General features: G+C 37.0%; 2 protein-coding genes across 4 annotated transcripts in view; both read left to right on the top strand.

Moving 5' to 3' along the window:
* Positions 1 to 24,946, top strand: part of GRK4 (G protein-coupled receptor kinase 4) — a 136,138-nt gene that overhangs the window by 73,898 nt on the left and 37,294 nt on the right. For all 3 annotated transcript variants that reach the window (XM_043972583.1, XM_043972584.1, XM_043972585.1), the window contains one exon: positions 10,447 to 10,587. In XM_043972583.1, the coding sequence (XP_043828518.1) occupies positions 10,447 to 10,587 (141 nt within the window). The remainder of the gene's footprint in view (positions 1 to 10,446; positions 10,588 to 24,946) is intronic.
* LOC122732441 (40S ribosomal protein S25-like) lies at positions 4,636 to 5,029 on the top strand. The gene has a single exon (XM_043972586.1). The coding sequence runs from the start codon at positions 4,655 to 4,657 to the stop codon at positions 5,027 to 5,029; it is 375 nt and encodes a 124-aa protein (XP_043828521.1). The 5' UTR covers positions 4,636 to 4,654.

Raw genomic sequence — 24,946 nt, 5'->3', positions numbered from 1 at the left:
ACTTCTGCTTTATAATACAAGTTTGAGGTCTGAAAGTGTTGTTCTCCCTTCATCCCTCCTTCTTTTTTTCTGTCTTTTGCTTTTCCAGTAAATTTTATTATTTTATCAAGTTCTGCAAAGTATCCCCTTGGTGATTAGATTGATATGCATTAACAATGTAAATTAGTTTGGGTAGTATTGTCATTTTTATTATATCAGCATGTCCTACCCACTATTCCGCAAGCTATTTAAATTATTTCTCAATTCTTTAAGGAATACTTTTTCATTAAATAAATGCAAGAATTTTGTATGCTTTCATAGGTCAATCCCTAGATATTTTATACATTTTGTAGTTATTTGGAGTGGGATTTCCCTTTCTGTTGAAGCAGCTAGATTCCTCTATAGATAGAACATAAGATTTAGAGACTTGATTTCAATTTTAGCTTCAGACACTTACTAGCAGTGTGAACCAGAGCAAGTTTCTTAACCTCTGTTTGTCTCAGTTTCCTCATCAAAATGAAGATAATCATAATAGCACCTATCTTTCAGAGCTATTGTGAGGATCAAATGAGATAATAATCATAAAAGCACCTACTCAGTACCTGCCATGTAGTAAATGCTATAAAATTTTAGATGTTGATATTAATAATTTAATAATATAATAATAGCTATTGCTAGGTATTACTACTTATTGTGTTCTGTTATTGTTACATAAAAGTGCTATTGATTTTTTTTTTCAAGGCAGTCGGGGTTAAGTGACTTGCTCAGGGTCACACGGCTAGTAAGTGTCAAGTGTCTGAGGCCGGATTTGAACACAGATACTCCTGAATCCAGGGCCGGTGCTCTATCCACTGTACCACCTAGCTGCCCCAATGTTGTTGATTTTTGAGAATTTATTTTGTAGCCTGAAACCTTGTTGAAGCTGTTGTCTCAATTAGTATACTTGCTGATTCCTTAGGATTTTCCAAGTAAAACATCATATCATAAGCAAACAAGGGTAGTTTTATCTCCTCTTATCTTTATCCTTTCAATTCCTTTCTCCTTTTCTATTGCTATTACTTGCATTTCCAGAGTTATATCAAATAATAGTGAAGAGAATGAACATCCCTGCTTCATTCTTGTATTTATTGGAAAAGGTTCTAGTTTATTCCCACTGCATATGATGCTTGCTTTTGGTTTTAGATAGATGCTTTTTATGCTATTAAAAAAGGTCTTTCTATGCCAGTGCTTTGTAGCATTTTTAGCATAAAAGAGCATTGTACTGTCAAAAGCTTTTTCTGCGTCTATTGAAACGATCTTGTGGTTTTTAATATGATTAATTATATGTAATTTGTTTTACTAATGTTGATCCATCCTTACATCCCTGTTATGAATCCTACTTGGTTATAATGAATGATTTCTTAGAGAAATCGTTGTAATCTGACAGTATTTTGTTTAAAATTTAAAGTCAGTGTTAATGATATTGGCCTGTAGTTTTCTTTCTGAGTTTATCTGTCTGTGGTTTAGGTATTGGGAATATATTTTTCTCATAACGGGATTCTAGTAGTATGCTTTCTTTTTCAATTTTTGAGAATAATTTATGAATTATTGGTGCTAATTGTTCTTTAAAAGTTTGAATCCGGGGGCAGCTAGGTGGCTGAGTGGATAGAGTACCGGCCCTGGATTCAGGAGGACCTGAGTTCAAATCTGGCCTCGGATACCTAACAATTACTAGCTGTGTGACCCTAGGCAAGTCACTTAACCCCAATTGCCTCACCAAAAAAACAAAACAAAACAAAACAAAAAACAAACAAAATATAAAAGTTTGAATCCAGCAGGATGAGGGTTTTTTTTTTTAGTAGTACATGTGCACTGTCTTTTGTTACTGTTCAGTCATTTCAGTTGTGTCTGACTCTGTCTGTGTGTGTGTGTGTGTGTGTGTGTGTGTGTGTGTGTGTCTGACTCTTAATGACACCATTTGAGGTTTTCTTGACAAAGATATTGGAAAGGTCTGCCATTTCTTTCTCCATCTCATTTTACAGATGAGGAAACTTTGGCAAACAGGGATAAGTGACTTTCCCTGGGTCTTCCTGACTCCAGGCCTGACACTTCACCTGTACCACCTTGCTGCCTAAGTTCCTTTATAGCCAGATCTATTTCCTTTTCTGAGGTTGGATTATTTCAGATCTCTATCTGATCTTCTAATAGTTTATATTTTTGAAGGTATTTTCATGTTTCTTTTGTTAACTTATACCTTTGCATAATGTGTTCTGATCTTTTTATTTCTTCTGGTTTTGCCATGGCACTCAAAAGAGGGAGGGTTGTTTTGGTTTTGGTTTTGGTTTTGGTTTGGTTTTTTTGTGAGCCTTTGTTGGACCCTTGGTTTTTCTAGTGTGGGAGGAGTGCTGATTGAGCTCAGGGTCAGTGAGGGTCAGTTCATGGATTTTTATGTTGTTGTTTTTAATCTTCTCTTGGATTCTTTTTTTTGTAAACCATGGAGACAGCTGAAGTTGCTTTATGTTTAGTACATAATTTCTGTCTTGGAAAGATTTGAGAGGTCAAGGGAATCAGAGAAAATGTTTAGTCTGCCATCTTGTTGCTCACATAACCCAGAAGACTCCACAAATATAGTCTCAGTAATCCAAGTAAAATGTACTCATTCCATGAGAACCTCGGATGATGATAGTGGCTCCACCATTAGCTAGCCACATGCTCTTGACTAAGAAATGACCCTTCCAGACCTCAGTGCCTTCATTTATAAAATGAGCAGCCTAAGGTCCTGTCTAGCACTATAATTTTGTGATTCTTTGCTGAATTTGTTAGGAATGTATTTTGACATGCTAAGAAATGGGGCAGTATACTTACCTTTAAACATGGTCATGACGAATAGATTCCAGCATCTCAAAATTTTAGCACAACGCTACAAATAAGGTGGGGCTGAATATTGACACACTTTAACTATGTATGAAAATTGTGCAGAAGCTTACAGTAGGAAGGAGATAATGGATGTCACTGAATATCCCAGGAGCATTGACTTTTTAATCTCTGCACTGGGTCCCAAGGTATTGGAGTTGCATGACTCCTCATAAGCAGAAGAATGGAAAGACAGGTTGAGACTGAGTCATCTGCATCAAGATGATAATTTAACCTATGGGAACTGATAAAGTTATTGAGCAAATATAGATGGAGAGGAGAAGAGGGCCTAGGACAGAAGCTTGGGGGAATACCCACGGTTGGGCTGTGTGATATGGATAATAAGGCAGCAGAGGAAAATGAAAAGTGATCAGACAAGTAGGTGGAGAACCAGGAAAGAGTAACAGGAGCACAAGTGTGTTCTTACTGACTGTGTGAGATATGCACAGAAGCCATTCACAGAAAAATCTAGGAAGACTCCTTCATCTGTATTGGAAGACCTCAGAAACTATCCTAAGGAAATGTTGTTTTCGGGACATCTTTCCAGAATCTCGCAGCCACTTTGCACCACTCATAGTGGTCATACTTAAAACAAATGGAAAGATATCATCATCTATAGACTATAAGTAAGAAAACTTCTGCAACAGGAAGCAGTCACAGAACACCTGCACATACACTTAACCCAAGAATAGAGCCACTTCAATTCATTACATGTCATCATGGATTTTCAGAAACAGGCTCCCCAGATCTTCCTGTGTACTGGCAGCAAGCACAGTCCCCTCTGCATGCACCCAAGCCTGGGTCCTCACTGATTAGTCTCCTTATTACACTCATATAAAAAAGTCAATTAGCAATAATAATTTTTCCTATATGTTGCTTTTCAGGAATGATATAATAATCTATGTAAATTCTTTTCTCACCTCATTTTAAGAAAAATTAAAGCAAATTCTAGAGGAAAAAAGAGAAAAACAGCCAGTGGGATTGGTTCATAGGAAATATTTCACAAGAGCCTTAAATATATAGACAGTACACATGAATTAAGAAGGCTACCTACAGAACTTTTTGCCAATTGACTAAATTGCCATTTTTGCTTTTTATAGTGTAATGATGATTCTGTTATCTTAGTGAAATGAGGCCTTGTAACCTGAAGTACTGTTGAATCAGTACTGTGGTTCATGTATTCCATTCATTTTTACCATGTCCCCACCTTTTTTTTTTTTTGGCTGGGCAGTGAGGGTTAAGTGATTTGCCCAGGGTCACACAGCTAGTAATTGTCAAGTGTCTGAGGATGGATTTGAACTCAGGTCCTCCTGAATCCAGGGCCAGTGCTTTATCAACTACACCACCTAGCTGCCCCCTCCATTCATTTTTATTAAAATTGTTGCTTTTTAAATTTCTTCTGGTCTATGTATGGACCTGTACTAAACTAATTTGCATGGTTCAGTACCTGTACATCAGCAAATCCCCTTAGACTTGATTTCATTGATTTTCAAAAGACTTGTCTTTGACATATTTCAAATGGATAAACTTCATAAAGTTCATATACCTGAATGTATATGCCATCTCATTAAGTGGAGAAGTAAAAGCAACTGAATCAGTATAAGGCATAGCATCTAGATTTCCACCCTTTTAGGGACTCTAGTTTTTCTAGAGTCCTCTTTGTGTTATTTCCCTGAAACGTCTGTAAAGTCAGTTAGCTCATTTAAAAAAAAAAAACTTTTTACTTTTCTGTCCAACATCTTACCTTGGAGGTGGCAGCAGCAGGAGTTCCTGGAGCCTCACCATGCCACCCAAGGACAATAATAAGAAGAAAGATACCGGCAAGTCGGCCAAGAAGGACAAGGACCCCGTGAACAAGTCTGGGGGCAAAGCTAAGAAGAAGAAGTGGTCCAAGGGAAAAGTGCGAGACAAGCTCAACAGTCTGGTTCTGTTTGACCAAGCAACGTATGACAAACTGTGCAAGGAGGTCCCCAACTATAAATTTATTGCCCCTGCAGTGGTCTCAGAAAGACTGAAGATTCAGGGTTCTCTAGCCTGGGCAGCCCTCCAAGAACTGCTTAGTAAAAATCTGATTAAGCTGGTTTCCAAACACAGAGCACAAGTGATATATACTAGGAACACCAATGGTGGAGATGCTCCAGCTGCTGAAGATTCATGAAATGGTTCAACATTTTTGTGTACATTTTCAAAAATAAACTTATTGGACTTAAAAAATAAACTTTATTGGACTTAAAAAAAACCCAACTTTTTATTTTGAACTTAAACAATAGAAGATCATTTCCATATACAAAGCAGAACATTAAGAGGATTCTATATGAAAATATGAATTTCTGTTTCATATTAATTGCCTTTTTTCAAACCGTCCTGCTTATTTGTGTTCCTTTCTGAACGTCCTTCTTTTCTCTTTAGTGCATTCAAAAAAATGTTTTGATGACTCTCTTTTCTTGTCATCACTTTTAATGATTCCACCCTCATCTTGAGCACCCTCTCCCCTATTATCCTCGAGAAAGAATTGGAGGGAAAATTCTTGTAACAAATAAACACAGTCTCTCAGGGGTAGGTCAAATGCTTCATCATAAATTTTGTAGAAATATGATTGGCCATTGCTTTAATTAAAGTTTTCAAAGAAATATGTTTTAACATGATTGTACATGTATAACCTATATCAGATTTCTTGCTGTCTTGGGGAGGGAAGAGAGGGAAGGAGAAAAATTTGAAACTAAAAATATTACAAAAGTGAATGTTGAAAACTATCTTTACATGTAATTGGGGAAAAAATAAAATACCATCAAGCAAGGTTTTCAGTCACAGTTGTTTTTCTTTACATTATTGTTGTCTGTGTTCTATGTCAATTCATACATTCCAGGATTCTGTCAGCTTTTGTCGTTTTTTATGGTGTAATAACATTCCATTTCATTCATATGCCATGGTTTATTCAGTCAGTTGCCTAAAAAGCAAGCTACGGGTATCCCTTTAGATTCTAGTTCTTTGCTTTTCTCTTCTTCCTTTTAAAATTTCCCCTTCAGGTTCAGGGAATTTCCTCCCCAGTTTTATCCTTACTCTTAAAACCTCCCCCATATCCCAACTTGTTTCCTTGTTGGGTTTAATGTATTTCTACTGCAAAATGTATTCAGCTCTCCTTTTTTTTGTCTATCACAAATGAATGAACTCCATCTGCCCCTTTTCTAATCACTTTTCCATGTTTGTAGTCTTCCGAGAAATAGCAAGTTCCTTCCCCCCCACACACACACCCCTTCCTCCTTTCTACAGTGCTATATTCTTCCTTTTGCCCTCTCTTCTCTTTCCCTTTTTCAAAGCTCAAAACAGAACTAATCTATCATCTAGGACCTCTATGTATCTTACTTAATGCCCTCAATAACTCTGGAAGACATTAAGGTTCCGAAGGGACACTCATTTCTCTTCCACTATTAGAATATTTATACTGTATCATCCTACAGCTCCTTCTAATTCCTCAAATTTATGTTTTAAAATTTCTCTGGTGTCTTGTTTTTGCATTTCAGAGTTCCTAATTACCTCTGTCTGGTCTTTTCATCAAAAATACTTGAACATCCTTGATCTCATTAAAGATCTATTTTTTTTCCTTTCAGATTATACTCATCTTTGCAGGGTAAGTTATATTCTTGGTTATAGGCCTCTATATATCTTTTGCTTTTTGGAATCTCCCCCAAGATATCCTCTTATCTAAAATGGTCTTGTGTGAGCCTGACTGTAATTCCTTGGTACTTGAACAACTTTTTGGAATCTTGTAGCATATTTTCTTTGATAGGGGAGCTCTGGATTTTGGCTGACATTCTTGGGACTTTTCTTTTGGGGATTTCTTTCAAGAGGTGAAAGTGGTTCTTTCTGTCTTTATTTTCTGATTCTAATAGATCTTGGTGTTTTCATATATGATTTAACAGTGTCTAGGCTTTTTGTTTGTTTGGGTTTTTTATTGTAGTTTTCAGGCAGTCCATTAGTTCTTAAATTATCCCTGCCTGACTTATTTTTCTGGTTCATTCTTTCTTTTTTTTCTTTCTTTCTCTTCCTTCCTTCCTTCCTTCCTTCCTTCCTTCCTCCCTCCCTCCCTCCCTCTCTTCCTTCCTTCCTTCCTTCCTTCCTTCCTTCCTTCCTTCCTTCCTTCCTTCCTTCCTTCCTTCCTTCCTTCCTTCCTTCCTTCCTTCCTTCCTTCCTTCCTTCCTTCCTTCCTTTCTTTCTTTGGCATTGAGGGTTAAGTGACTTACCCAGGCTCACACAGCTAGTGTCAAGTGTCCAAGGCCAGATTTGAACCCACTGCGCCACCTAGCTGGTCCCAGGTCATTTCTTTTTTATATGAAATATCTTGCATTTTCTTTATTTTAAAATTTTTGTTCTAATATTTCCTGTCCTTTCATGGAGTCATTGATTTCTGTTATCTTCTGGTTTTCTGGGATTCCATTTGTTAGGTAAAGTTTGGCTCTTTCCCTTCTAAGATATTTTCCTTCCAGTTCTTTGCTTCCAAGCTTTTATTTATTTTATTACTTGCTTCATTTCTTCTATATATTCATGTAGTCCTTGTGGAAAATATTTCCTTTGAGTCTTTGCTTGTAGTTGTTACGGAGTTATATTTGCAATAATTTGTATCCTAGTTGATGTTTTCTTTAGTTTGCTCATATTTTCAGCTTTAGTCCCTGAATTAGAACTCCCATTTCCTACCAGGGCCAGATTCTACCAGGGTGGTTTGTCCTAATTGTTCTCATCTTGGGTCCCCTTGAATTCTTGGCTTCCCTCTACCCTTTGGGGTTAGGACCCCCTGGATCTTTGAGGTTCAGAGTGCTAGATCTTCAAGGGCTTTCTGACCATCGTGGGATTTTCTAAGAGGAGCCTTCTGCTCTTTCTGTCTCTAGACACAGTTTTCCCGGTTATATGTATCTAGCTATCTCTGCAGTGAGGGTGGGCCTATTTGCCTAGGCTGGCAATGACTTTGCTGACTACCCTGTTTCCTATTGCTCATGACCTTCTGGCTGGTTTTATGATTCATTTGGATTTCTTGATCATTATTTGGTTTGGTTTTTCTAGAGGAGAAGTGTTTGAGGGCCTCCTATTTAGGCATCCATCTTGGCCAGAAACCTCACCTCACATTTCCTGTTTGATTCCTGATTTCTTATTGTGAATAAAAGACTTATTCAATCTGATAAGAATGTGCCAGACACTGGGAATAAAGATAAAAGTGCAAACAGTCTCTACTCCCAAGGAAGCTATAATCTAATGGACAAATGGCATACTATCTGCATCAACCACTGATGGTTTAGTTGTCTGCTATACCTGAGGCACATTTCTCCTGAGGGGGAGGGTGGAGCTTTTGAAAAACAGCTTGACTATGCTTCCACTAGTTTCTTGCTCTGGCATCCTTGAGGTATGGTGCTTTTTTCCCCAGGAAGGGAGGGCTGCAAAGGGCTCTTTGCTAGGTTAAGAGTTTGGAATGCTTCCTTTTTAGCATTGAAGGAGGAAGGAGGGAGGTTTTTTCAAATATAAGTGTTTCTCCATGTAGCAGTTTTTCAGGCCCTGATCTTGCCTTTAGTAATCTAGTTCTTTGGGGTCCCTGAAGTGCATTTCTCTAATGAATGGAGGTAGAATCCTTGCCTTTGCCTCTACTAGTCTCCTCCTTTGGTAGACTCAAAATATATCTCAGGATGAGAAAGGAGGCCAGGAATTTGTGAAGGGGGCTGTCTAGCATGAGAAAGTTGGTGCCCTTCTTTTGGACATCTATGGGGGAGATGATAGGGATTGTCTGATATATAGGTCATAAAGATATCTATTGTCTCCATCTGTGCCCTTGCCACAGATGGTCTGCACTCATTTTGGACTAATTTGGTTTATCTACCATACCCCTTTACTGGGTGTCTTTCCTCTCCCCTCCCCCCATTTAGCTGTCTACATGTATTATATTTGCTGTTTGGATTGTAAGCTTGAGTTGTAAGATTGATTTGATTGTAAGATTGAAGGTAGCAACTCTCTTATTTGTATCCCTCACACTTAGGACAGTGCCTAGCTCTTGGTAGGTACTTAATGTTATTGGTTAACATTATTATTATTATTATTGGTTAACAGAATGATTTTATATTTGAATTTAAATGGCACCAAATTAGTGTGTCTGAGCAGTTGCCTGTTCAAAAAATGGGTTCTTTTCTTCTAACTGCTCTGATTACTAGGCTATCATATATGCATTGATTATCCATATATAAATGCCCAACCATCTATTTTCAAACTTGGACACCCTCTAGTATACTATTGTCCTCATAGATTCTACCTCTTTCTTGTTAACCTTCCAAAAGACAGTTCTAAATTATCTGGTTTTAAAAGGTCATAAGACATAAATGAAATCAGCTCCTGAGAAGTAGATTTCCAAATAATTCTTCCAATATTATTGAAGTTCTTTCTTTGCCTTAGTATTAAATTCAATAAATGTTTATTTAGCAGCTACTGCCCTGCTGGGCACTAGGGGGAAAAGCAACAAAAAACAACATCTTGTTCTCAAGGAGTTAATATTCTGCAAGTTAGAAGGAGTTGAGTGCATTTTCATAGAAAGGAAATAGAATCTGAGTAGAGCACTGACTACTAGGGGATCGGGAAAGGTTCTCTTTGTTCAGTGAACCTCAGCTATGTATGATGTTGGACTTGCCGTTGAAGGTGCAGAATTAATGCGAATTACTGGAATTCAGGCCAGCCTGTGCCAAGACAATATGGATAGAGGTGGAGTGCAAAGAAACAGACCAATTTAACTGGAGTAAAGAGGTCACAATAGGGCCTGGATGGAGGGGAGGAAGTGTGGAGTGAAATGTCTAGAACAAGAGAGAAGCTAGCCAGACTGAAAGACTTTCAGTGGCTAATTTGTATTTAATCCTGGTGGCAATAGAGAATTGCTAAAGTAAAATGTATTGACTTTTGTATCTTGGCATTCTCTGTTTTTTTCATTTAATTTAATTTAAATTTAAAATGATAGATCACATTTATATAGCATATTCCTTCATTTTCTCCTTGAGAGAAACAATTGAAAATTTCATCCCCATTTTATTACTAAGAAAATTGAAGTTAAGGAGATTGTGATTTGTCTATAGTTGTACTAAAAGAATTATTAGAGAAAGGGCTCAAAAGCTAGCCTTCTGACTTCAGACCTAGTCACCAGCTTATGATCTTCAAAAGAATAATGAATATACCGTATTTAAATTTTAATATATCTTTGTCGCTTGCTTACAGACCTCTAATGGTCATCTTTATTGGATTTTTCTAATCTTCATTGCTGTAGATGGATTTGGAAGAGAGAAGAGATTTTTTAATAACATTTAAAAAATAAAATTAATAGAATAAAAGATCATGTTAGGGGGCAGCTAGGTGGCACAGTGGATAGAGCACCGGCCCTGGATTCAGGAGGACCTGAGTTCAAATCCGGCCTCAGACACTTGACACTAGCTGTGTGACTCTGGGCAAGTCACATAACCCCCATTGCCCCACAAAAACAAAACGAAACCAAAAAAAAAAAGATCATGTTAGGCTAGAAAACATCAAAAATTATATGAATCTCTTTTTTTTCCCCTTTAGGTGTGTGCCTGCCAAGTACGGGCAACAGGAAAGATGTATGCTTGTAAAAAGCTAGAAAAAAAGAGAATTAAGAAGAGGAAAGGAGAATATATGGCATTAAATGAAAAGAGAATTTTAGAAAAAGTACATAGTAGGTTTGTAGTAAGTATCTTTTTTTATCTTATAAAAGTATAAATAACGTTAATTGTTTTACTTCATTTACAGCAGTGACATCAAATCCCAATAGAAAACAGAAATCATTAAGCCATATATGAGGAACATCAAAGGCTGCATAGTAACTTGATTTTAAAATTTAATGTTATCTATGTTTTATTGTTGTTATTGATTTGCTTTAGTTGTGTCTGACTTTTCGTGACTCCACTTGGAGTTTTCTTGGCAAAAATGCTGCAGTAGTTTGCCTTTTCCTTCTCCAGTTCATTTTACAGATGAAGAAACTGAGGCAAATAGGGTTAAGTGATTTGTCCAGGGTCACACAGCTAGTAAGTGTCTGAGGCCAGATTTGAACTCAGGAAGATGAGTCTTCTTGACCCCAGGCCTGGCACTCTATCCACTGTGCCACCTAGTTCCCCATGTTTTATTCCATTTTTATTTATTTTGCTAATTATGTACTAGATACATTTTAATCTGATTTGGGCCTTACTTGAGAGTGTTGCAGGCTGCATGCAGCATTTTTGACACATCTGATGCTACAGTATTTCCACCAAAAACCTACTTCTGAACTGACTGGTTTGGTTTCTTCAGTCATAGTTCTGTTTTGGGAAATCATGTTATTTTTTTGAGCTTACATTCATTTTTAGCAGCTTTTATTACCACAGTGTCATTAGACTTAGCATTTTAAGAGTGCTGTATTTTTATATTTTATCTGTATAAACAGTTCATCCATTTTATACTTGCTCAAACTTCTTTAGATTTCCTTTATCAAACAAAATTCTTCTAGCTGTGTGACCCTGGGCAAGTCACTGTTAAGTGCCTCACCCAAAACAAAAAACAAAACCAACAACAACAACAAACAAAACACAAACAAAGCTCTACACAGATAAACCCACTGATGTTTTGGTCTCCGTGCTCTTTTTTAATGCAAAATAGGAATATCATTTGTTAATAATTATAAATAATTTTTTTCAAGGTAAAAGATTCTGTTTAGAAATTTTTATTTAAGTTCTACTGCATGTTTATATGGGTAAAGTTAGTTCTTTTACATTAGAACAGTAGGGTTGAATGTTTCATTTTTGTATCATTATTTTGGTTTGTAGGGACAGCCTTTACCCTACAGGTTTTTTCACTCTATGCCCTATTATTCTATTGATGTTGCTTTTATAATTTATGAATTTGTATGTGTTGTTAAAAATATCACATTGAGATATTTTCTATACTGTGCCTAATCCTGCCATTAAGAAGTGAAATTCGGTGCTGTAAAAGATATATGAAATGGATTCCAGGACTCTAAAATATTTCCTAAAAATAAAACCATTTACCTCATTTCTTTCTTTAAAATAATAAACATTTTTATTTAAAGTTTTGAATTTCAAATTTTGTCCCTCCCTCCTATGCCCCATCCCTGAGGCACTAGGCAATCAGATATAGGTTATACATGTGCAATTATGTAAAACATATCTATAGTCATTTTGTATAAGGGTCAAATAATAGAAAAAAATGAAAGAAAATGAAAAATTGCATCCTTCAGTCTGTGTTCAATCAATAATCAGTTCTTTCTTTGGAGGTGGATAGTATGCTTCATAAGGCCTTTGTATTTGTCTTGGATCATTATATTTCTGAGAATAGTTGTCATTCACAATTCTTCATCAAAAAATATTGCTGTCAGGATGGCTAGGTGGTGCAGTGGATAATGCACTGGCCCTGGATTCAGGAGTACCTGAGTTCACATCCGGACTCAGACACTTGACACTTACTAGCTGTGTGACCCTGGGCAAGTCATTTAATCCCCATTGCCCTGCCAAAATGTGTGTGTGTATATATATATATATATATATATATATATATATATATATATATATCTGTCACTGCACAACCTCATTTCCATTTTAACTTAAGTTTTGTTGAGGAGTGTTGGTTGGAGAGAATCCTAAAACATAAGATAGATATGATTTTATTTCCTTCAGGCATCACCTAAACCTAGATGACCTAAAATGTGTTTTAAGATTTAACATTTTAATCTCACTCAGTCCCAGTGCCTCTCCTCTGTTGACTATATCCACCTTATCCTGTATATAGCTTGTTTATATGTAGTGGTTTGCATGTTGTGTCTCCCATTAGACTTGGAGGTCCTAAAGAATAGGTACTGTCTTCTACCTTTCTTTGTATCCCCAGCTCTTGGCACAGTGCCTAGAACATCATAGACACCTTAGTAAATGTTTGTTGACTGACTGGTAGCTATTGGTCCTCTTGAAATATGAGATTTATTGAATCAATGAAGGAACCAACCCTTATCAATACTGATTTCTCACAATATATAAAGCCAGGAGACAAAAGTAAGTTGTATCTAAAAGAAAGGCTAGCTTACAGGCTCTCCTTGGAATTGGTGTTGGTTTTCCTATGTACCAAAAAGAAACAAGATACATTATTTCATGGGACACTTGATCATTTCATGTTGCAGGGATCTTAATAAACATTTACAAAAAAGTCACCACGAGAATTTTGTAGGTTGTGTTCCAGCAGGTGTTTTAATGGACAAGGAAGTAGAGAAATTCAGTGAAGAATTTTATAAGACCCTCCACATTAAGTTGGTATATACTTTAATTCTTAGTGACTTGAATGCAATGATGGGCATCGGATAGGGTGTCAAGAATGTGTTAGGCCATTTGATTCTATGCTTTAGATTACACAAAAATAACATGCCTATATACTATGTTGCTTTTTTTTTTTTGACTGGGCAATTGGGGTTAAGTGATTTGCCCAGGGTCACACAGCTAATAAGTGTTAAGTGCCTGAGGTCAGATTTGAACTCAGGTCCTCCTGAATCAAGAGCCGGTGCTCTATCCACTGTGCCACCTAGCTGCCCCCATGCCTATATACTATGAAAACTTTCTTCAATAAAACGAAATATGACTTTATCTTGCCAGAAACAGACTGATTACTTATATAGGAATCATTTCAGAATCATCTATCTGTATTCAGTCAGACCATCAGCTTGTTTAAAGCCAAAATCAAAATCATTACCAAATTATAAGAAAGAATAAAAATGAAAACAAGCTAATGTGCAATTAAGAACAATGCCAGCTTGAATTTATTTATATACACACACACATACACGTGTATTGACCACAAAAAAAATAAGAAATGACAAAAGAATATTACTGCAGACTATCACATTAATTGTACTAAGTCATTGCCTATAACAAGAAGGCTCTACCTGACAGGTGAAGAAATTTAGTGGCAACAGTGGTTTATAATATATATGTTTATTAAAATGTACTGTGGAAGGGGGCAGCTAGGTGGTGCAGTGGATAGAGCACCAGCCCTGGAGTCAGGAGGACCTGAGTTCAAAACCTGGCCTCAGACACTTAACACTTACTAGTTACGTGACCCTGGGCAAGTCACTTAACCCCAATTGCCTCACAACACCCCTCCCCCCCAAAAAAAAAGTACTGTGGAAGACAGAGGAAAACTATGGAACAGTATCACTTCACAAAATTGTGTTAAGGGCTAAAATTCTAGCTAAACTGTCTAAAATATCTAATGAGTGGTCGCCAATAAATTATAAGCTTTAGCAAGAGTTAGACTTTTAAGCATTTATTAAGGAGAATAAGAATTTGGTAAAGAGAGAGAAAGGCCTAGATTCCTATCTATTAAACGGAGAGCACATTTCTAGCTCCGCTCTCCACCAGAGTCCAAAGGCAAGAGAGCCAAACAGCGCTAGTCACTTCCTTCTTCCTCCTACTACCCAACATCACTTCCTGATGCCAAAAAAAAGACTCCTGGTCTTGCCCTCAAAGACCTTCGCTTCATGGGCGGAACTCTTCTACAGTAAGTCTCCAGCAGGTGGCGTCATTCCAATCGTTACAATTGTGAGAAGTGGTATTAGGAAAAGCAAGTTTATACGAATATTGATTAAATTGCTTAAGCCAGATCATCCTTAGAGTCTTTAAGGACTCAGTTTATTATTTTTTTTTCCTTTGGGGGGGGGGCAATGAGGGTTAAGTGACTTGCCCAGCGTCACACAGCTAGTGTCAAGTGTCTGAGGCCAGATTTGAACCCAGGTCCTCCTAAATCCAGGGCTGGTGCTTTATCCACTGCGCCACCTAGCTGCCCGACTCAGTTTATTATTAAGTATTTATTAAATGCCTACTCTATGCACGGCATTGTGATAAATGTTGAAGATATATTAACAAAGTAAAATAGTTTCTTTCCTAAAGAATCTTATATTCTAGAAGACAGAACAAGGAAAAACCAACATATGAGAGGAAAATGTAAAAGATCTGCTTTGTAAGAAACTTTTCCCATCATCACAGTGTGAGGAAATAGAAATGATTCTAAAGTAAACAAGACCAGACAGTGCGGTGAACCAGACCATATCTACACAGTGGAGATCCATCCTGGAAGTGAAATAGTTTTGAGGGCAGTGAGAAATCAATTCTCAAGATAACAATCATCAAGGATTTATTAGGCACCTTGTATACATGCTAGTAACCATACTGGGTGCTAGAATACAGAGATAAAAATGAAACAGGCCCTGCTCTCAAGAAACTTATGTTCTATTGGGAGAGACATAGAAATATATAAAAAATACAAGGTAACTTGGTTGGGGAGAAGTACCAGTAGCTGAAGGAATTAGGGAAGGCCTCATATAATTGATATTTGAACTAAGCTTTGAAGAAAATTTGGGATTCCAAGAGGCCTAGGTGAGAAGGGATCATATTCCAAGCAGTGGGTACAGCCTGAACAAACTCAGAGATGGGAGGTGTTACATCTTTTATGAGGAACTGTAGACTGCTTTGACTAGACTAGGGAGTGCTTGTAAGGGAGTATGCATATTAAGGTTGGAAAGATAGGTTTGTGCCTGGTTTTAAAGAGATTTAAATGTCAAACAGTAATAGAAATATGACATTATATCTGAAAGAGGGAAGGTAGCAGATACTTAGAGAAAATTATGGACATTATTATTAGAAAAAGTAACAATGAAAATATTAACTACTGACTCATTTGCCTAGGTTCTTATCTCTATAAATGTACAAGAAAGATCAACATGTATATTCAGTGTATGTTAAGTGTCTGTATATTCATGTATATTAAGTATGTTTAATAAAGATGTGAGAAGAGAAGTCCTTTGTAAGTGATATTCTATAGCAGACTATAGGCTTTTATAATTACATTGTTGCCTGAAAGGTGTGGAGAATACTAGTTCCAACTTTGTTTATTATTTGTTGGCTTTGAAAAGCATTTGGTTCAAAACAAAATGCTACTGTAAGAGCTCCCCTTGAATGTAGATGTTAAAATGATAGAAGATTCCTTGAAAGATTCAACGAGCTATATGACTTTGTCTGACAGCTAATCATTAGCGTCATTCAATCCATAAAATGGGTGTTTGGAGAATTCCCTATTAGTGATAGATCTTTGACCTAATGATCCACATAAGTGAAATCAAGGGAATAAAAATGCGTGTTGTCCAGACTATGATATTCAGTTGGATGGACGGTAAGTAGAACTTGCCATTCAAAAATATACTTCAGATGGACAGTAAACTGTGCTTATAATTGAATAGGGGAGGAAAAGAGACTGCATTGCATAAGGGAATGTTTTCTACTTTTAATAGCACCAAATTTATCCCTGAAACAAAAGCTTATGTTTTTAACATCAGTATTTTTCTGGCGATGTTGCATTGCTCTAAATCATGTAGTATGATAACCCTCCTAAAAATTAAAGTTGCATGTCCCAAAGGTTCATTGGGCAACAGGTGGTGCCACAGTGCATAGAGTGCCAGGACTGGAGTCTGGAGAACTCATCTTCCTGAGTTCAAATATGGCTTCAGACACTAGCTATGTGACCCTGGGCTAGTCACTTAACCCTGTTTGCCTCAGTTTCCTCAACTGTAAAATGAGCTGGAGAAGGAAATAGGAAAAACAGTAAGCAATAACCAGTAGACAACCCATTTACCCAATTTGTGTTAATGTAATACCAAAAACCCTAGGAGAAGGTCCCAAAGACATTAGTAGATAATTTACAGGACATGGATAAGAATCACATGGGATGAGAAGGCACAAATGTGTGTCTACATTATTAAAATGAATATCTCCATTGATGATATCACAGATGAATGAATGCATCTCCATTTATCTTTTCAGTCACCTTTTAGCATTTGTAATCTGTATTGTCTTCTCTTCAACCTATAATGTTCATCCTTAAGAAATCAAAACTGATACTTTTTTTATTCTATATTTTTCCATTTCTCTCCTTCATCTAAGCTCCTAAAGTAAAGAACGTAGTAGCTAACTCAGTTGTAGTTACTTTATTGTTTAGTTGCTTACCCAGTAATGAAGCAGAGATCCACACTTATAATCCACCTCCTAACTGACATATGCAGTAGACAATTAGTGTCTTAACTTATTTTACTTCTCTAAAGTATTTGATACTTTCAAGTAACATTGATAATAAATCACCCCTTCCGTAAAATAACCCTGCCTTTCAATGTTCCTGTATGCAGTGTCTTTTCAGTGGCTCTGTCTCAAACTTCTTCACTTTCATAGTAAGAGTCCCTCAGAGCATAGTCCTTGATCGCTTAGACTTCTTATTTTACAGAACTTAAGTAATATTTACTTTGATGGATTTAATTACCTGTGTGGACAAGTCTTTTTCTTATCAATAAACTTAGTCTTATATATCAGCCTTCTTTCTTTTGAGACATTTTATTTCATTTTTTTTCTCTGTATAAGATGACATTTATTGGCACCAGCATGCTACCTGTCAATGGGTCAATGGATTGATGACACTTTAAATATTAGAAAGAAGTTCCCATGCCATGCTAAAGCTTATCTTTTCCCATCAAGACATCCCTATTGTTTCAGCAATTCAGTAAGAGATGCAGTCTCTTCAGTCTTTTTTTTTAACTTTTTTTTGCCAGACATTAATTTTTTTCCAGTTACATGTAAAGATAGTTTTCACATTCACTTTTGTTAGATTTTTGAGTTCTAAATTTTTCTCCTACCTTCCCTTCCCTTCCCCCCCCCCAACCCCCGAAGTCAGGAAACAATCTGATATAGGTTATACATTACAATCATGTTAAACATATTTCCACATTAGTCATGTTGTAAACAAAGAATCAGAAAAAAAGGAAAAAACATGAGAAAGAAGAAATAACAACAACAAAAAATAAAAATAGTAGCTTCAATCTGCATTTAAACTCCATAGTTCTTTTTTTCTGGATGTGGAGAGCATTTTCCACCATGAGTCTTTTGGCATTGCCTAGGATCATTGTACTGCTGAAAAGAGCTAAGTCTATCACAGTTGATCATCACACAATGTTGTTGGTACTGTGTACAAGGTTCTCTTGGTTCTGCTCATTTCTTACAGCATAATAATATTCCATTACATTCATCTACTACAACTTATTTAACCATTCCCCAGTTGATGAGCATTCCCTCAATTTGTATATGTGGGTCTTTTTCCCATTTTTATAATCTCTTTGGGATACAGACCTAGTAGTGGTTTCATATTGCTGGGTCAAAGGGTATGCACAGTTTTATAGCCTTTTGGGCATGGTTCCAAATTGCTCTTTGGAGACAAGGTATCTTGCCAAATGTCCACTTTACTGAGATATAGGTAGATTGTTATATGGATTAAATGGGATATAATAGATATGAAACCATTAAATGATAAATTATCAGTTATCAGGAATGATTATATGTACACCTTAATTCTCTTCCATAGTTGACATTAGCATTATCCATCTAGCATACAATTCCAGGAACCTGAGGATTATTTTAAATTTACCTTCAGACTTTGGAACAGATGGCAAATCGTACTATCCCTTTTGTGCATCATCTGTATGTATGACTGCTTTGATTTGAGCTATGGTCCTCTCTCCCCTGGTCTGCTATATTAGAGCCATCTCACCCTATTTTTCTCCTTCCAGCACTACCTCATAGAATTTCTTCTTATACTGCCACCAAGCTTCGCTTTCCATATTGCCCCCTTCCTCTGTGTTGGGGTGACTTCCTGTTATCCTGCACATTTGTCAGACGTTTTTTATCAGTCATTGTCACTAAGTAAATGCCAGTGTGTGCTGAGTACACATCAAAGTACCCGAATTATTTTCCTCCCTCGTTTTATCTAGGTCTCATGCATAATTGCCCAATGACACCTCCATATATTCATTTTGTTCCTGCTGATTCTTCTCAGAAGCAATACCTGGGATGCCCTTTTGGTTTTTCCTCTCCAACTTATTCACATGCACCACTCAGATCCATGAAACTTCACCCTTTTCAGATACCTGCTGGAGTCTGCTGCAGATGTTAGATTTCTACAGCTTTTCATACTCTCACATCCATCCAAATTTATTCTTGTCTTTTGCCCTAGAAATAAATGTGCCTTTGACCTTTGTGTTTGGTAAATACCTTACTATTATTCATGTATTGGTTTTATTCTGAAGTATTCCTCATTTTCATGTTCCTAAGACTTAAAATATAGACATTTTCTAGAACAGGGTGTAGGTCTAGGTAATTCTTTTGCACAGTGCTCTGCATTTTAGTGATTGATAAGAGTACTTATAAGTACTTGTGGAAAACTGCCTATTACATTTTTTTCTTCTTAAAATGCTTCTGTGTAATGCTTCTTAAAAAATAAGAATTGTCTTTTTAATTGAATATCTTCCTTGACAGTTCGTCTTAATCTTTTTGACTCAGTCTTTTAGCCTTTTAGACCCAATTGCACTGAGAAATGTTAAATAATGAATTTCAAGAGCACTGAAAATGTATTCTTTTTAAAAATTATCCTTGCAAGTCATTTTGTAAGGAGGTTCTAGTTTCCTGGTTATTGAATCATACCCCTGATGAGGTTATGGGTAACAATAACTAATAAGAATTAGCTTAGTAAACCGAAAAGATTGAATTGAAAGGGAAATTTGAATTCCAGTAGTATTCACTAAGAATCTCCCTGGGTACCATGTCAATTTGGATAATACTTAAATACATAAATTTCAGTTGACTTTCAGTTAAAAGAGTTTAATCCCAAAAGGCAGTGAGCTCCTGAACTCATGACACGATCACTCAAAAAAACATCCAAATAACGCCATAGGAAAATGCCCAGAGCAGCAAAACCCACAGAAGAATGTGCTGAAATCATCTTCTAACCAAGAACAGCTTGGAAGGTCAGAAGGAGGATGCTGCTGTGCTAATACAGGAGTCGAGCACAACCCCACAGTCACCCTGACACAGATCCAGTCCCAGGAAGGCCTCACCAGAGAAGCAGACCCCCAAAGCCTCTGAATCAGCTGAAGCGCCAGTGTTGTCTGGAACTAAGCTCACAAACTGGTGAGTGGGCTAAGCTCTGGGCAGGGGGGAGACTATAGGGGTCTATGCTAGTGCTAAGGCAGAACTTGGATTTTATACCCCTGCTGAGAACCAGGAGGTAGGCTTGAGTAGCAGTGGCCCAGGTTGGGGAGGGGCACAGGCTCATCAGAGCTAACAACCACAACACACAAAGCCGATTGATTAGCAGGATGGGCTGGGGTCATCTAGGACCAGGAAACAGGCTGGGGGAGTGAAGAACCTGATTCTCCTTAAATCATACCACCTGGGACTTCTTAAGCTTGGGATACTGCAGCCTGGAAATAGTGCCCCACTTTAAGGAGCTAAAAGTCAAAATGAGCAGACAGAGAAAGGTGAGGAACATAGAAAGTTTCTTCAGTAACAAGGAAGATCAAGGTGCACCCTCAGAGGAAGATGTCAACATCAGGGCCCCTATATCTAAAGCTTCCAAGAAAAATACGAATTGGTCTCAGGCCATAGAGGTGCTCAAAAAGGACTTTGAAGATAAAGTTAGAGAGGTAGAGGAAAAAATGGAAAGAGCAATGAGGGTGATGCAGGAAAGACATGAGAAAAAAGTCAACAGCTTGAAAAGTCAAATGGAAAAGGAGGTACAAAAGCTCTCTGATGAAAATAATTGCCTAAGAATTAGGATTGAACAAATGGAAGCCAGTGACTTTATGAGAAACCAAGGCACAATAAAGCAAATCCAAATGAATAAAAAAATAGAGGGCAATGTGAAATATATTCTGGGAAAAACTGCTGACCTGGAAAATAGGTCTAGGAGAGATCATTTGAAAATCATTGGTCTACCTGAAAACCATGATCAAGGAAAGAGCTTAGACACCATCTTCCAAGATATCCTCAGGGAAAATTGCCCTGAAATTCTAGAAGAAGAAGCTAAAATAGAAATTGAAAGAATCCACCGATCACTTCCAGAAAGAGATCCCAAAAGGAAAACTCCTAGGAATATTATAGCCAAATTCCAGAGCTCTCAGGTCAAGGAGAAAATATTGCAAGCTGCCAAAAAGAAATTATTCAAGTACTGTGGAGCCCCAGTCAGGATAGCATAAGATCTAGCAGCTTCTACATTAAAGGACTGGAGGGCATGGAATATGATATTCCAAAGGGCAAAGGAAATGAGATTGCAACCAAGAATCACCTACCCAGCAAAACTCAGCATAATCTTTCAGCAGAAAAAATGGGACTTTAATGAAAAAGAAGACTTTCAGATATTTATAATGAAAAGACCTGAACTGAATGGCAAATTTGACTTTCAAATACAAGACCCTAGAGAACCATAAAAAATTGGAGCTGGGAGACATACCTGGGGTAGTACAGTGGGGGACTGTCTTGTGTCTGAGGCCAGGTTTTGGCTGGGATCCCCCTGGGTCCAGGGGTGATGCTTTGTCCACTGTGTCACTTAGCTAGGTGATGATATCTTTAGGGTTAAATTCAGGGGTGAAGGGAATTCACTGGGGGAGGGGGAAGGGCAGAGGTGAAATCCTACATGAAAGAAACAGGAAAAGGCTTATGGAGTGGGGGAAGAGATGGGAGAGGAGCAGGGCAGTAAATGAATTTTACACTTATCAGAAAAGGCTCAAAGACTTAAAACTCATCAGAGCTGCCTCAAGCAGGGACTAACACACACATGCCCAACTGGGTGGAGTAATCTGTTTAATCTGGGCAGTAAATGAACCTAACACTCGTCAGAATTGGCTCAAAGACCTCAATCTCATTAGAATTGGCTCAAAGAGGGAATAATGTACACACTCAATTGGGTGGAGTAATCTCTCTAACCCAGTAGGAAAGTAGATGGGGAAGGGGATAAAGAGAGAGGGGCAAGAGAAGGAAGGGCAGAGTAGGGGAGGGGACAGACAGAAGCAAATCCCTTTTGAAGAGTGATGGGATGAAAGAAGATGGATAATGGAATAATCATGGGGAAGGGAATAGGATGGAAGGGAAGCAGTTAACAATAGTAATCATGAAAAAGAGAAAAGGGGGAAAATTGTACAAAAAATATTTATAGCAACTCTTGGTGGAGGCTAAGAATTGGGAATCGAGGGAATGTCCATCAATTGAGGAATGATGGAAAAAGCTGTGCTGTATGATTGTAGTGGAATAATATTGTGCTGCTACAGGAAATGACAAACAGGATGATCCCAGAAAAACCTGGAAAGACTAATGAACATCGATGTATAGTGAAGTGAGCAGAGCTGGGAAGACATTGTGCATAGTGACAGCAGTATTGTTCACTGAGCAATTATGAATGACTTAACTACTCTCAGCAGTGCAATGATCCAAGACAATCCCAAGGAACTAATGAGGAAGCTTACTATGCACCCCCATAGAAAGAACTGATAAAAAAGAACACTTGTGGATTGTACATATATAACCTGGTTGCCATCTTGTGGAAGAGGGAAGAAAGGGAGGGAGGAAGAAAAATTTGGAATTCTAAATCTTATGAAAATGAATGTTGAAAACTACCCTTACATGTAAATGGAAAATGAAATAAATGGTTGTTGCTAAACCCAAAAAATTAAAATTAAAAAAAGAGTTTAATCCCTTTGAACCTTACATCAAAGATAAGGACATAACAGTAGGTTTAGTTGTATACAATGCTAAGAAATAATCTTTTTTTATTCTTAAACTATCCATGGCCATTAATTCACATTAGGATCCAGTAAAAATGACATCCCTGCCAAAAAAAACAACCCCAAGAACAACCCTTTCTGCATTTTAAAAACTATCAAATTTTAAGCTGTTTTCTTTTGACTAGAATATTTCCCTTACTCCTATCTAGCAAAGGTAGATAAATGTTTATATGTGTGTGTGTATGTGCGTGTGTGTGTATACATATACATGCATATGTGTGTGTATATACATACATACACACACACACACACACACACATATATATATATATATATATATATATATAATTTGTCATTCATGGAAAAAAACTCATTGGTTTTGAACATCAGAGGAGTCCTTACCCTTTTATCACTTTTAAAATCCCAGGTGAAAAAAAAAATGCTCTTAACTAGCTGTGTATGCCCATTTAAAATTTTTTAATTGTTTTGATTTAACCACTTAATAAACAGGGCATTTATATCTCTGGTGTCTTAGATATACATGGACATCTGCATTTCTTTCTGAAAAATTGGTTAGGGGTAAATTCTATTTAAAGCCCTTCTCTGACATAGGGTTGTATAGGTGATGCCTTATTCTTGAAGACTATGTCAGCAGTCCACAAGATTATAGATATTTTCAAGCTAGAAAGTATTCAGATATAGGACAGGCAGCAGACTCTATGTCTCTTTCCCATTGACCACTTTAGCTGAATTCAGAGAGACTTAACCAGAAGGTTGGCAACCAAGTGACAAGTATTTTAGCCATAGCGATTTATGAAAGTGTCCACAAAGACTTAAAGCAACATTTTCAATCCTAATTAGGAGCTCCCATGTAGAAGAAATCATAAATCCTTAAATTATGAAAATAATTGTATTGAAATATTGTATACTGGGGCAGCTATGTGGCACAGTGGATAGAGCACCGGCCCTGGAGTCAGGAGGACCTGAGTTCAAATTCAGCCTCAGACACTTGACACTTACTAGCTGTGTGACCCTGGGCAAGTCACTTAACCCCCATTGCCCCGCAAAAAAAAAAAAAAAGAAAGAAAAAGAAATATTGTATACAGATTTGCTTATTTCCTTTGAAGGAAATGCTGTATTTCACATTGTTCTATTCCATTGTGTTTCATTTTAGTTTTTTTCCCAGTTATTCTAGGTATTTAATATCTGCATAGCACTTACACATAAGTACCTTTTGATTATACTTAATTATTCCTATTAATAAAAACCAGTCTCTGCCCTCAAGGAGCTCACAGTCTAAATCTATGACTATTTCTTTCTTCGTAACACTCATCTCTCTTAGTTCTCCTTCTTGTTTGACTATACCTTATTATTCCTCACAGGATCATCATTCATGATCCTCCCCCTCTTTATGATTATGTCCTAGGACTCTATCTTAGGCCTTCTTTTGTCTCTTTGTAAGCTCACGAGTTCCCATGGGCTCAGTTAGCTCTCTGCAGGTGACTGCCAAATCTATATGTCCAGCTCTCATCTCTCTCCTGAGCTCCAGTCCTAGACTACTAACTACTTCTCTGAACATCTATGGGGTATCCCATAGGCAACTCAAATTCATTGCATCAGAAACGGAACTTTTAATCATCTTCCTTAAAACCCACATTTCTTCTAACTTGCCTATTTGTTTCAAGAGCATTGTCAGCCTTCCAGTAAGATGGGTTTGCAAGCTTGAAGTAATCTTTGACTTTTCCCTTTCCTTCTCTCCTCACCCCAATATTAGGACAATTTCCAAGTCTTGCCACTTCTACCACCATAACATATCTTTCCTCTTCTTATTGCTCACATGGCTTCTACCCTTGTTAAAGCCCGAAATACCTCTCCCCTTAGCTACTGAGTATCTTCTGATTTTTCTGTCCAAAAATATTATATAGGTACTTACATCTTTTCATGAAACAATCATAAAATAGTAAAGATAACAATGCAGTAACTGGTAAAGGATCCAGTATATGTTGATAGCACCCTTTTACACTATAATATTTTACTGATAACTAAGCATCAATTAAATTTTTCCAGTAGTATAACAATAAATCATCTATTATACATGAAATATGTAACAAATTCCCAGATATTTAAGAAAAATAAAGTTTAATTCAGATATTGTAAACAATTCAAGTAATAAGTAACCATTGAATTTTCACTAATTTCACAGAGATGGAGGATATTCTTTTCATCTGAGTGTGATCTTATTTGTTTTAGTAGTCATCTGGCTCTATTTTTATTTACATATCAAGTTGGACCTTTTAAAATTCAAAACAATTATAACTTGAATGATTCTTAGGTTGTTGTTATGATAACTTTATGTGGCCATGTATCAAGCTTGTTCTTCTTTGTCTGATAAAATCTTCCTGATTGTATTTGCTTAATTGTAGTCTTTGC

Source organism: Dromiciops gliroides, chromosome 6 (assembly GCF_019393635.1).
Source record: "Dromiciops gliroides isolate mDroGli1 chromosome 6, mDroGli1.pri, whole genome shotgun sequence".
NCBI lineage: Eukaryota > Metazoa > Chordata > Mammalia > Microbiotheria > Microbiotheriidae > Dromiciops > Dromiciops gliroides.
The sequence above is the reverse complement of the archived record's forward strand: the minus strand, read 5'-3'. Positions and strand labels throughout refer to the sequence as shown.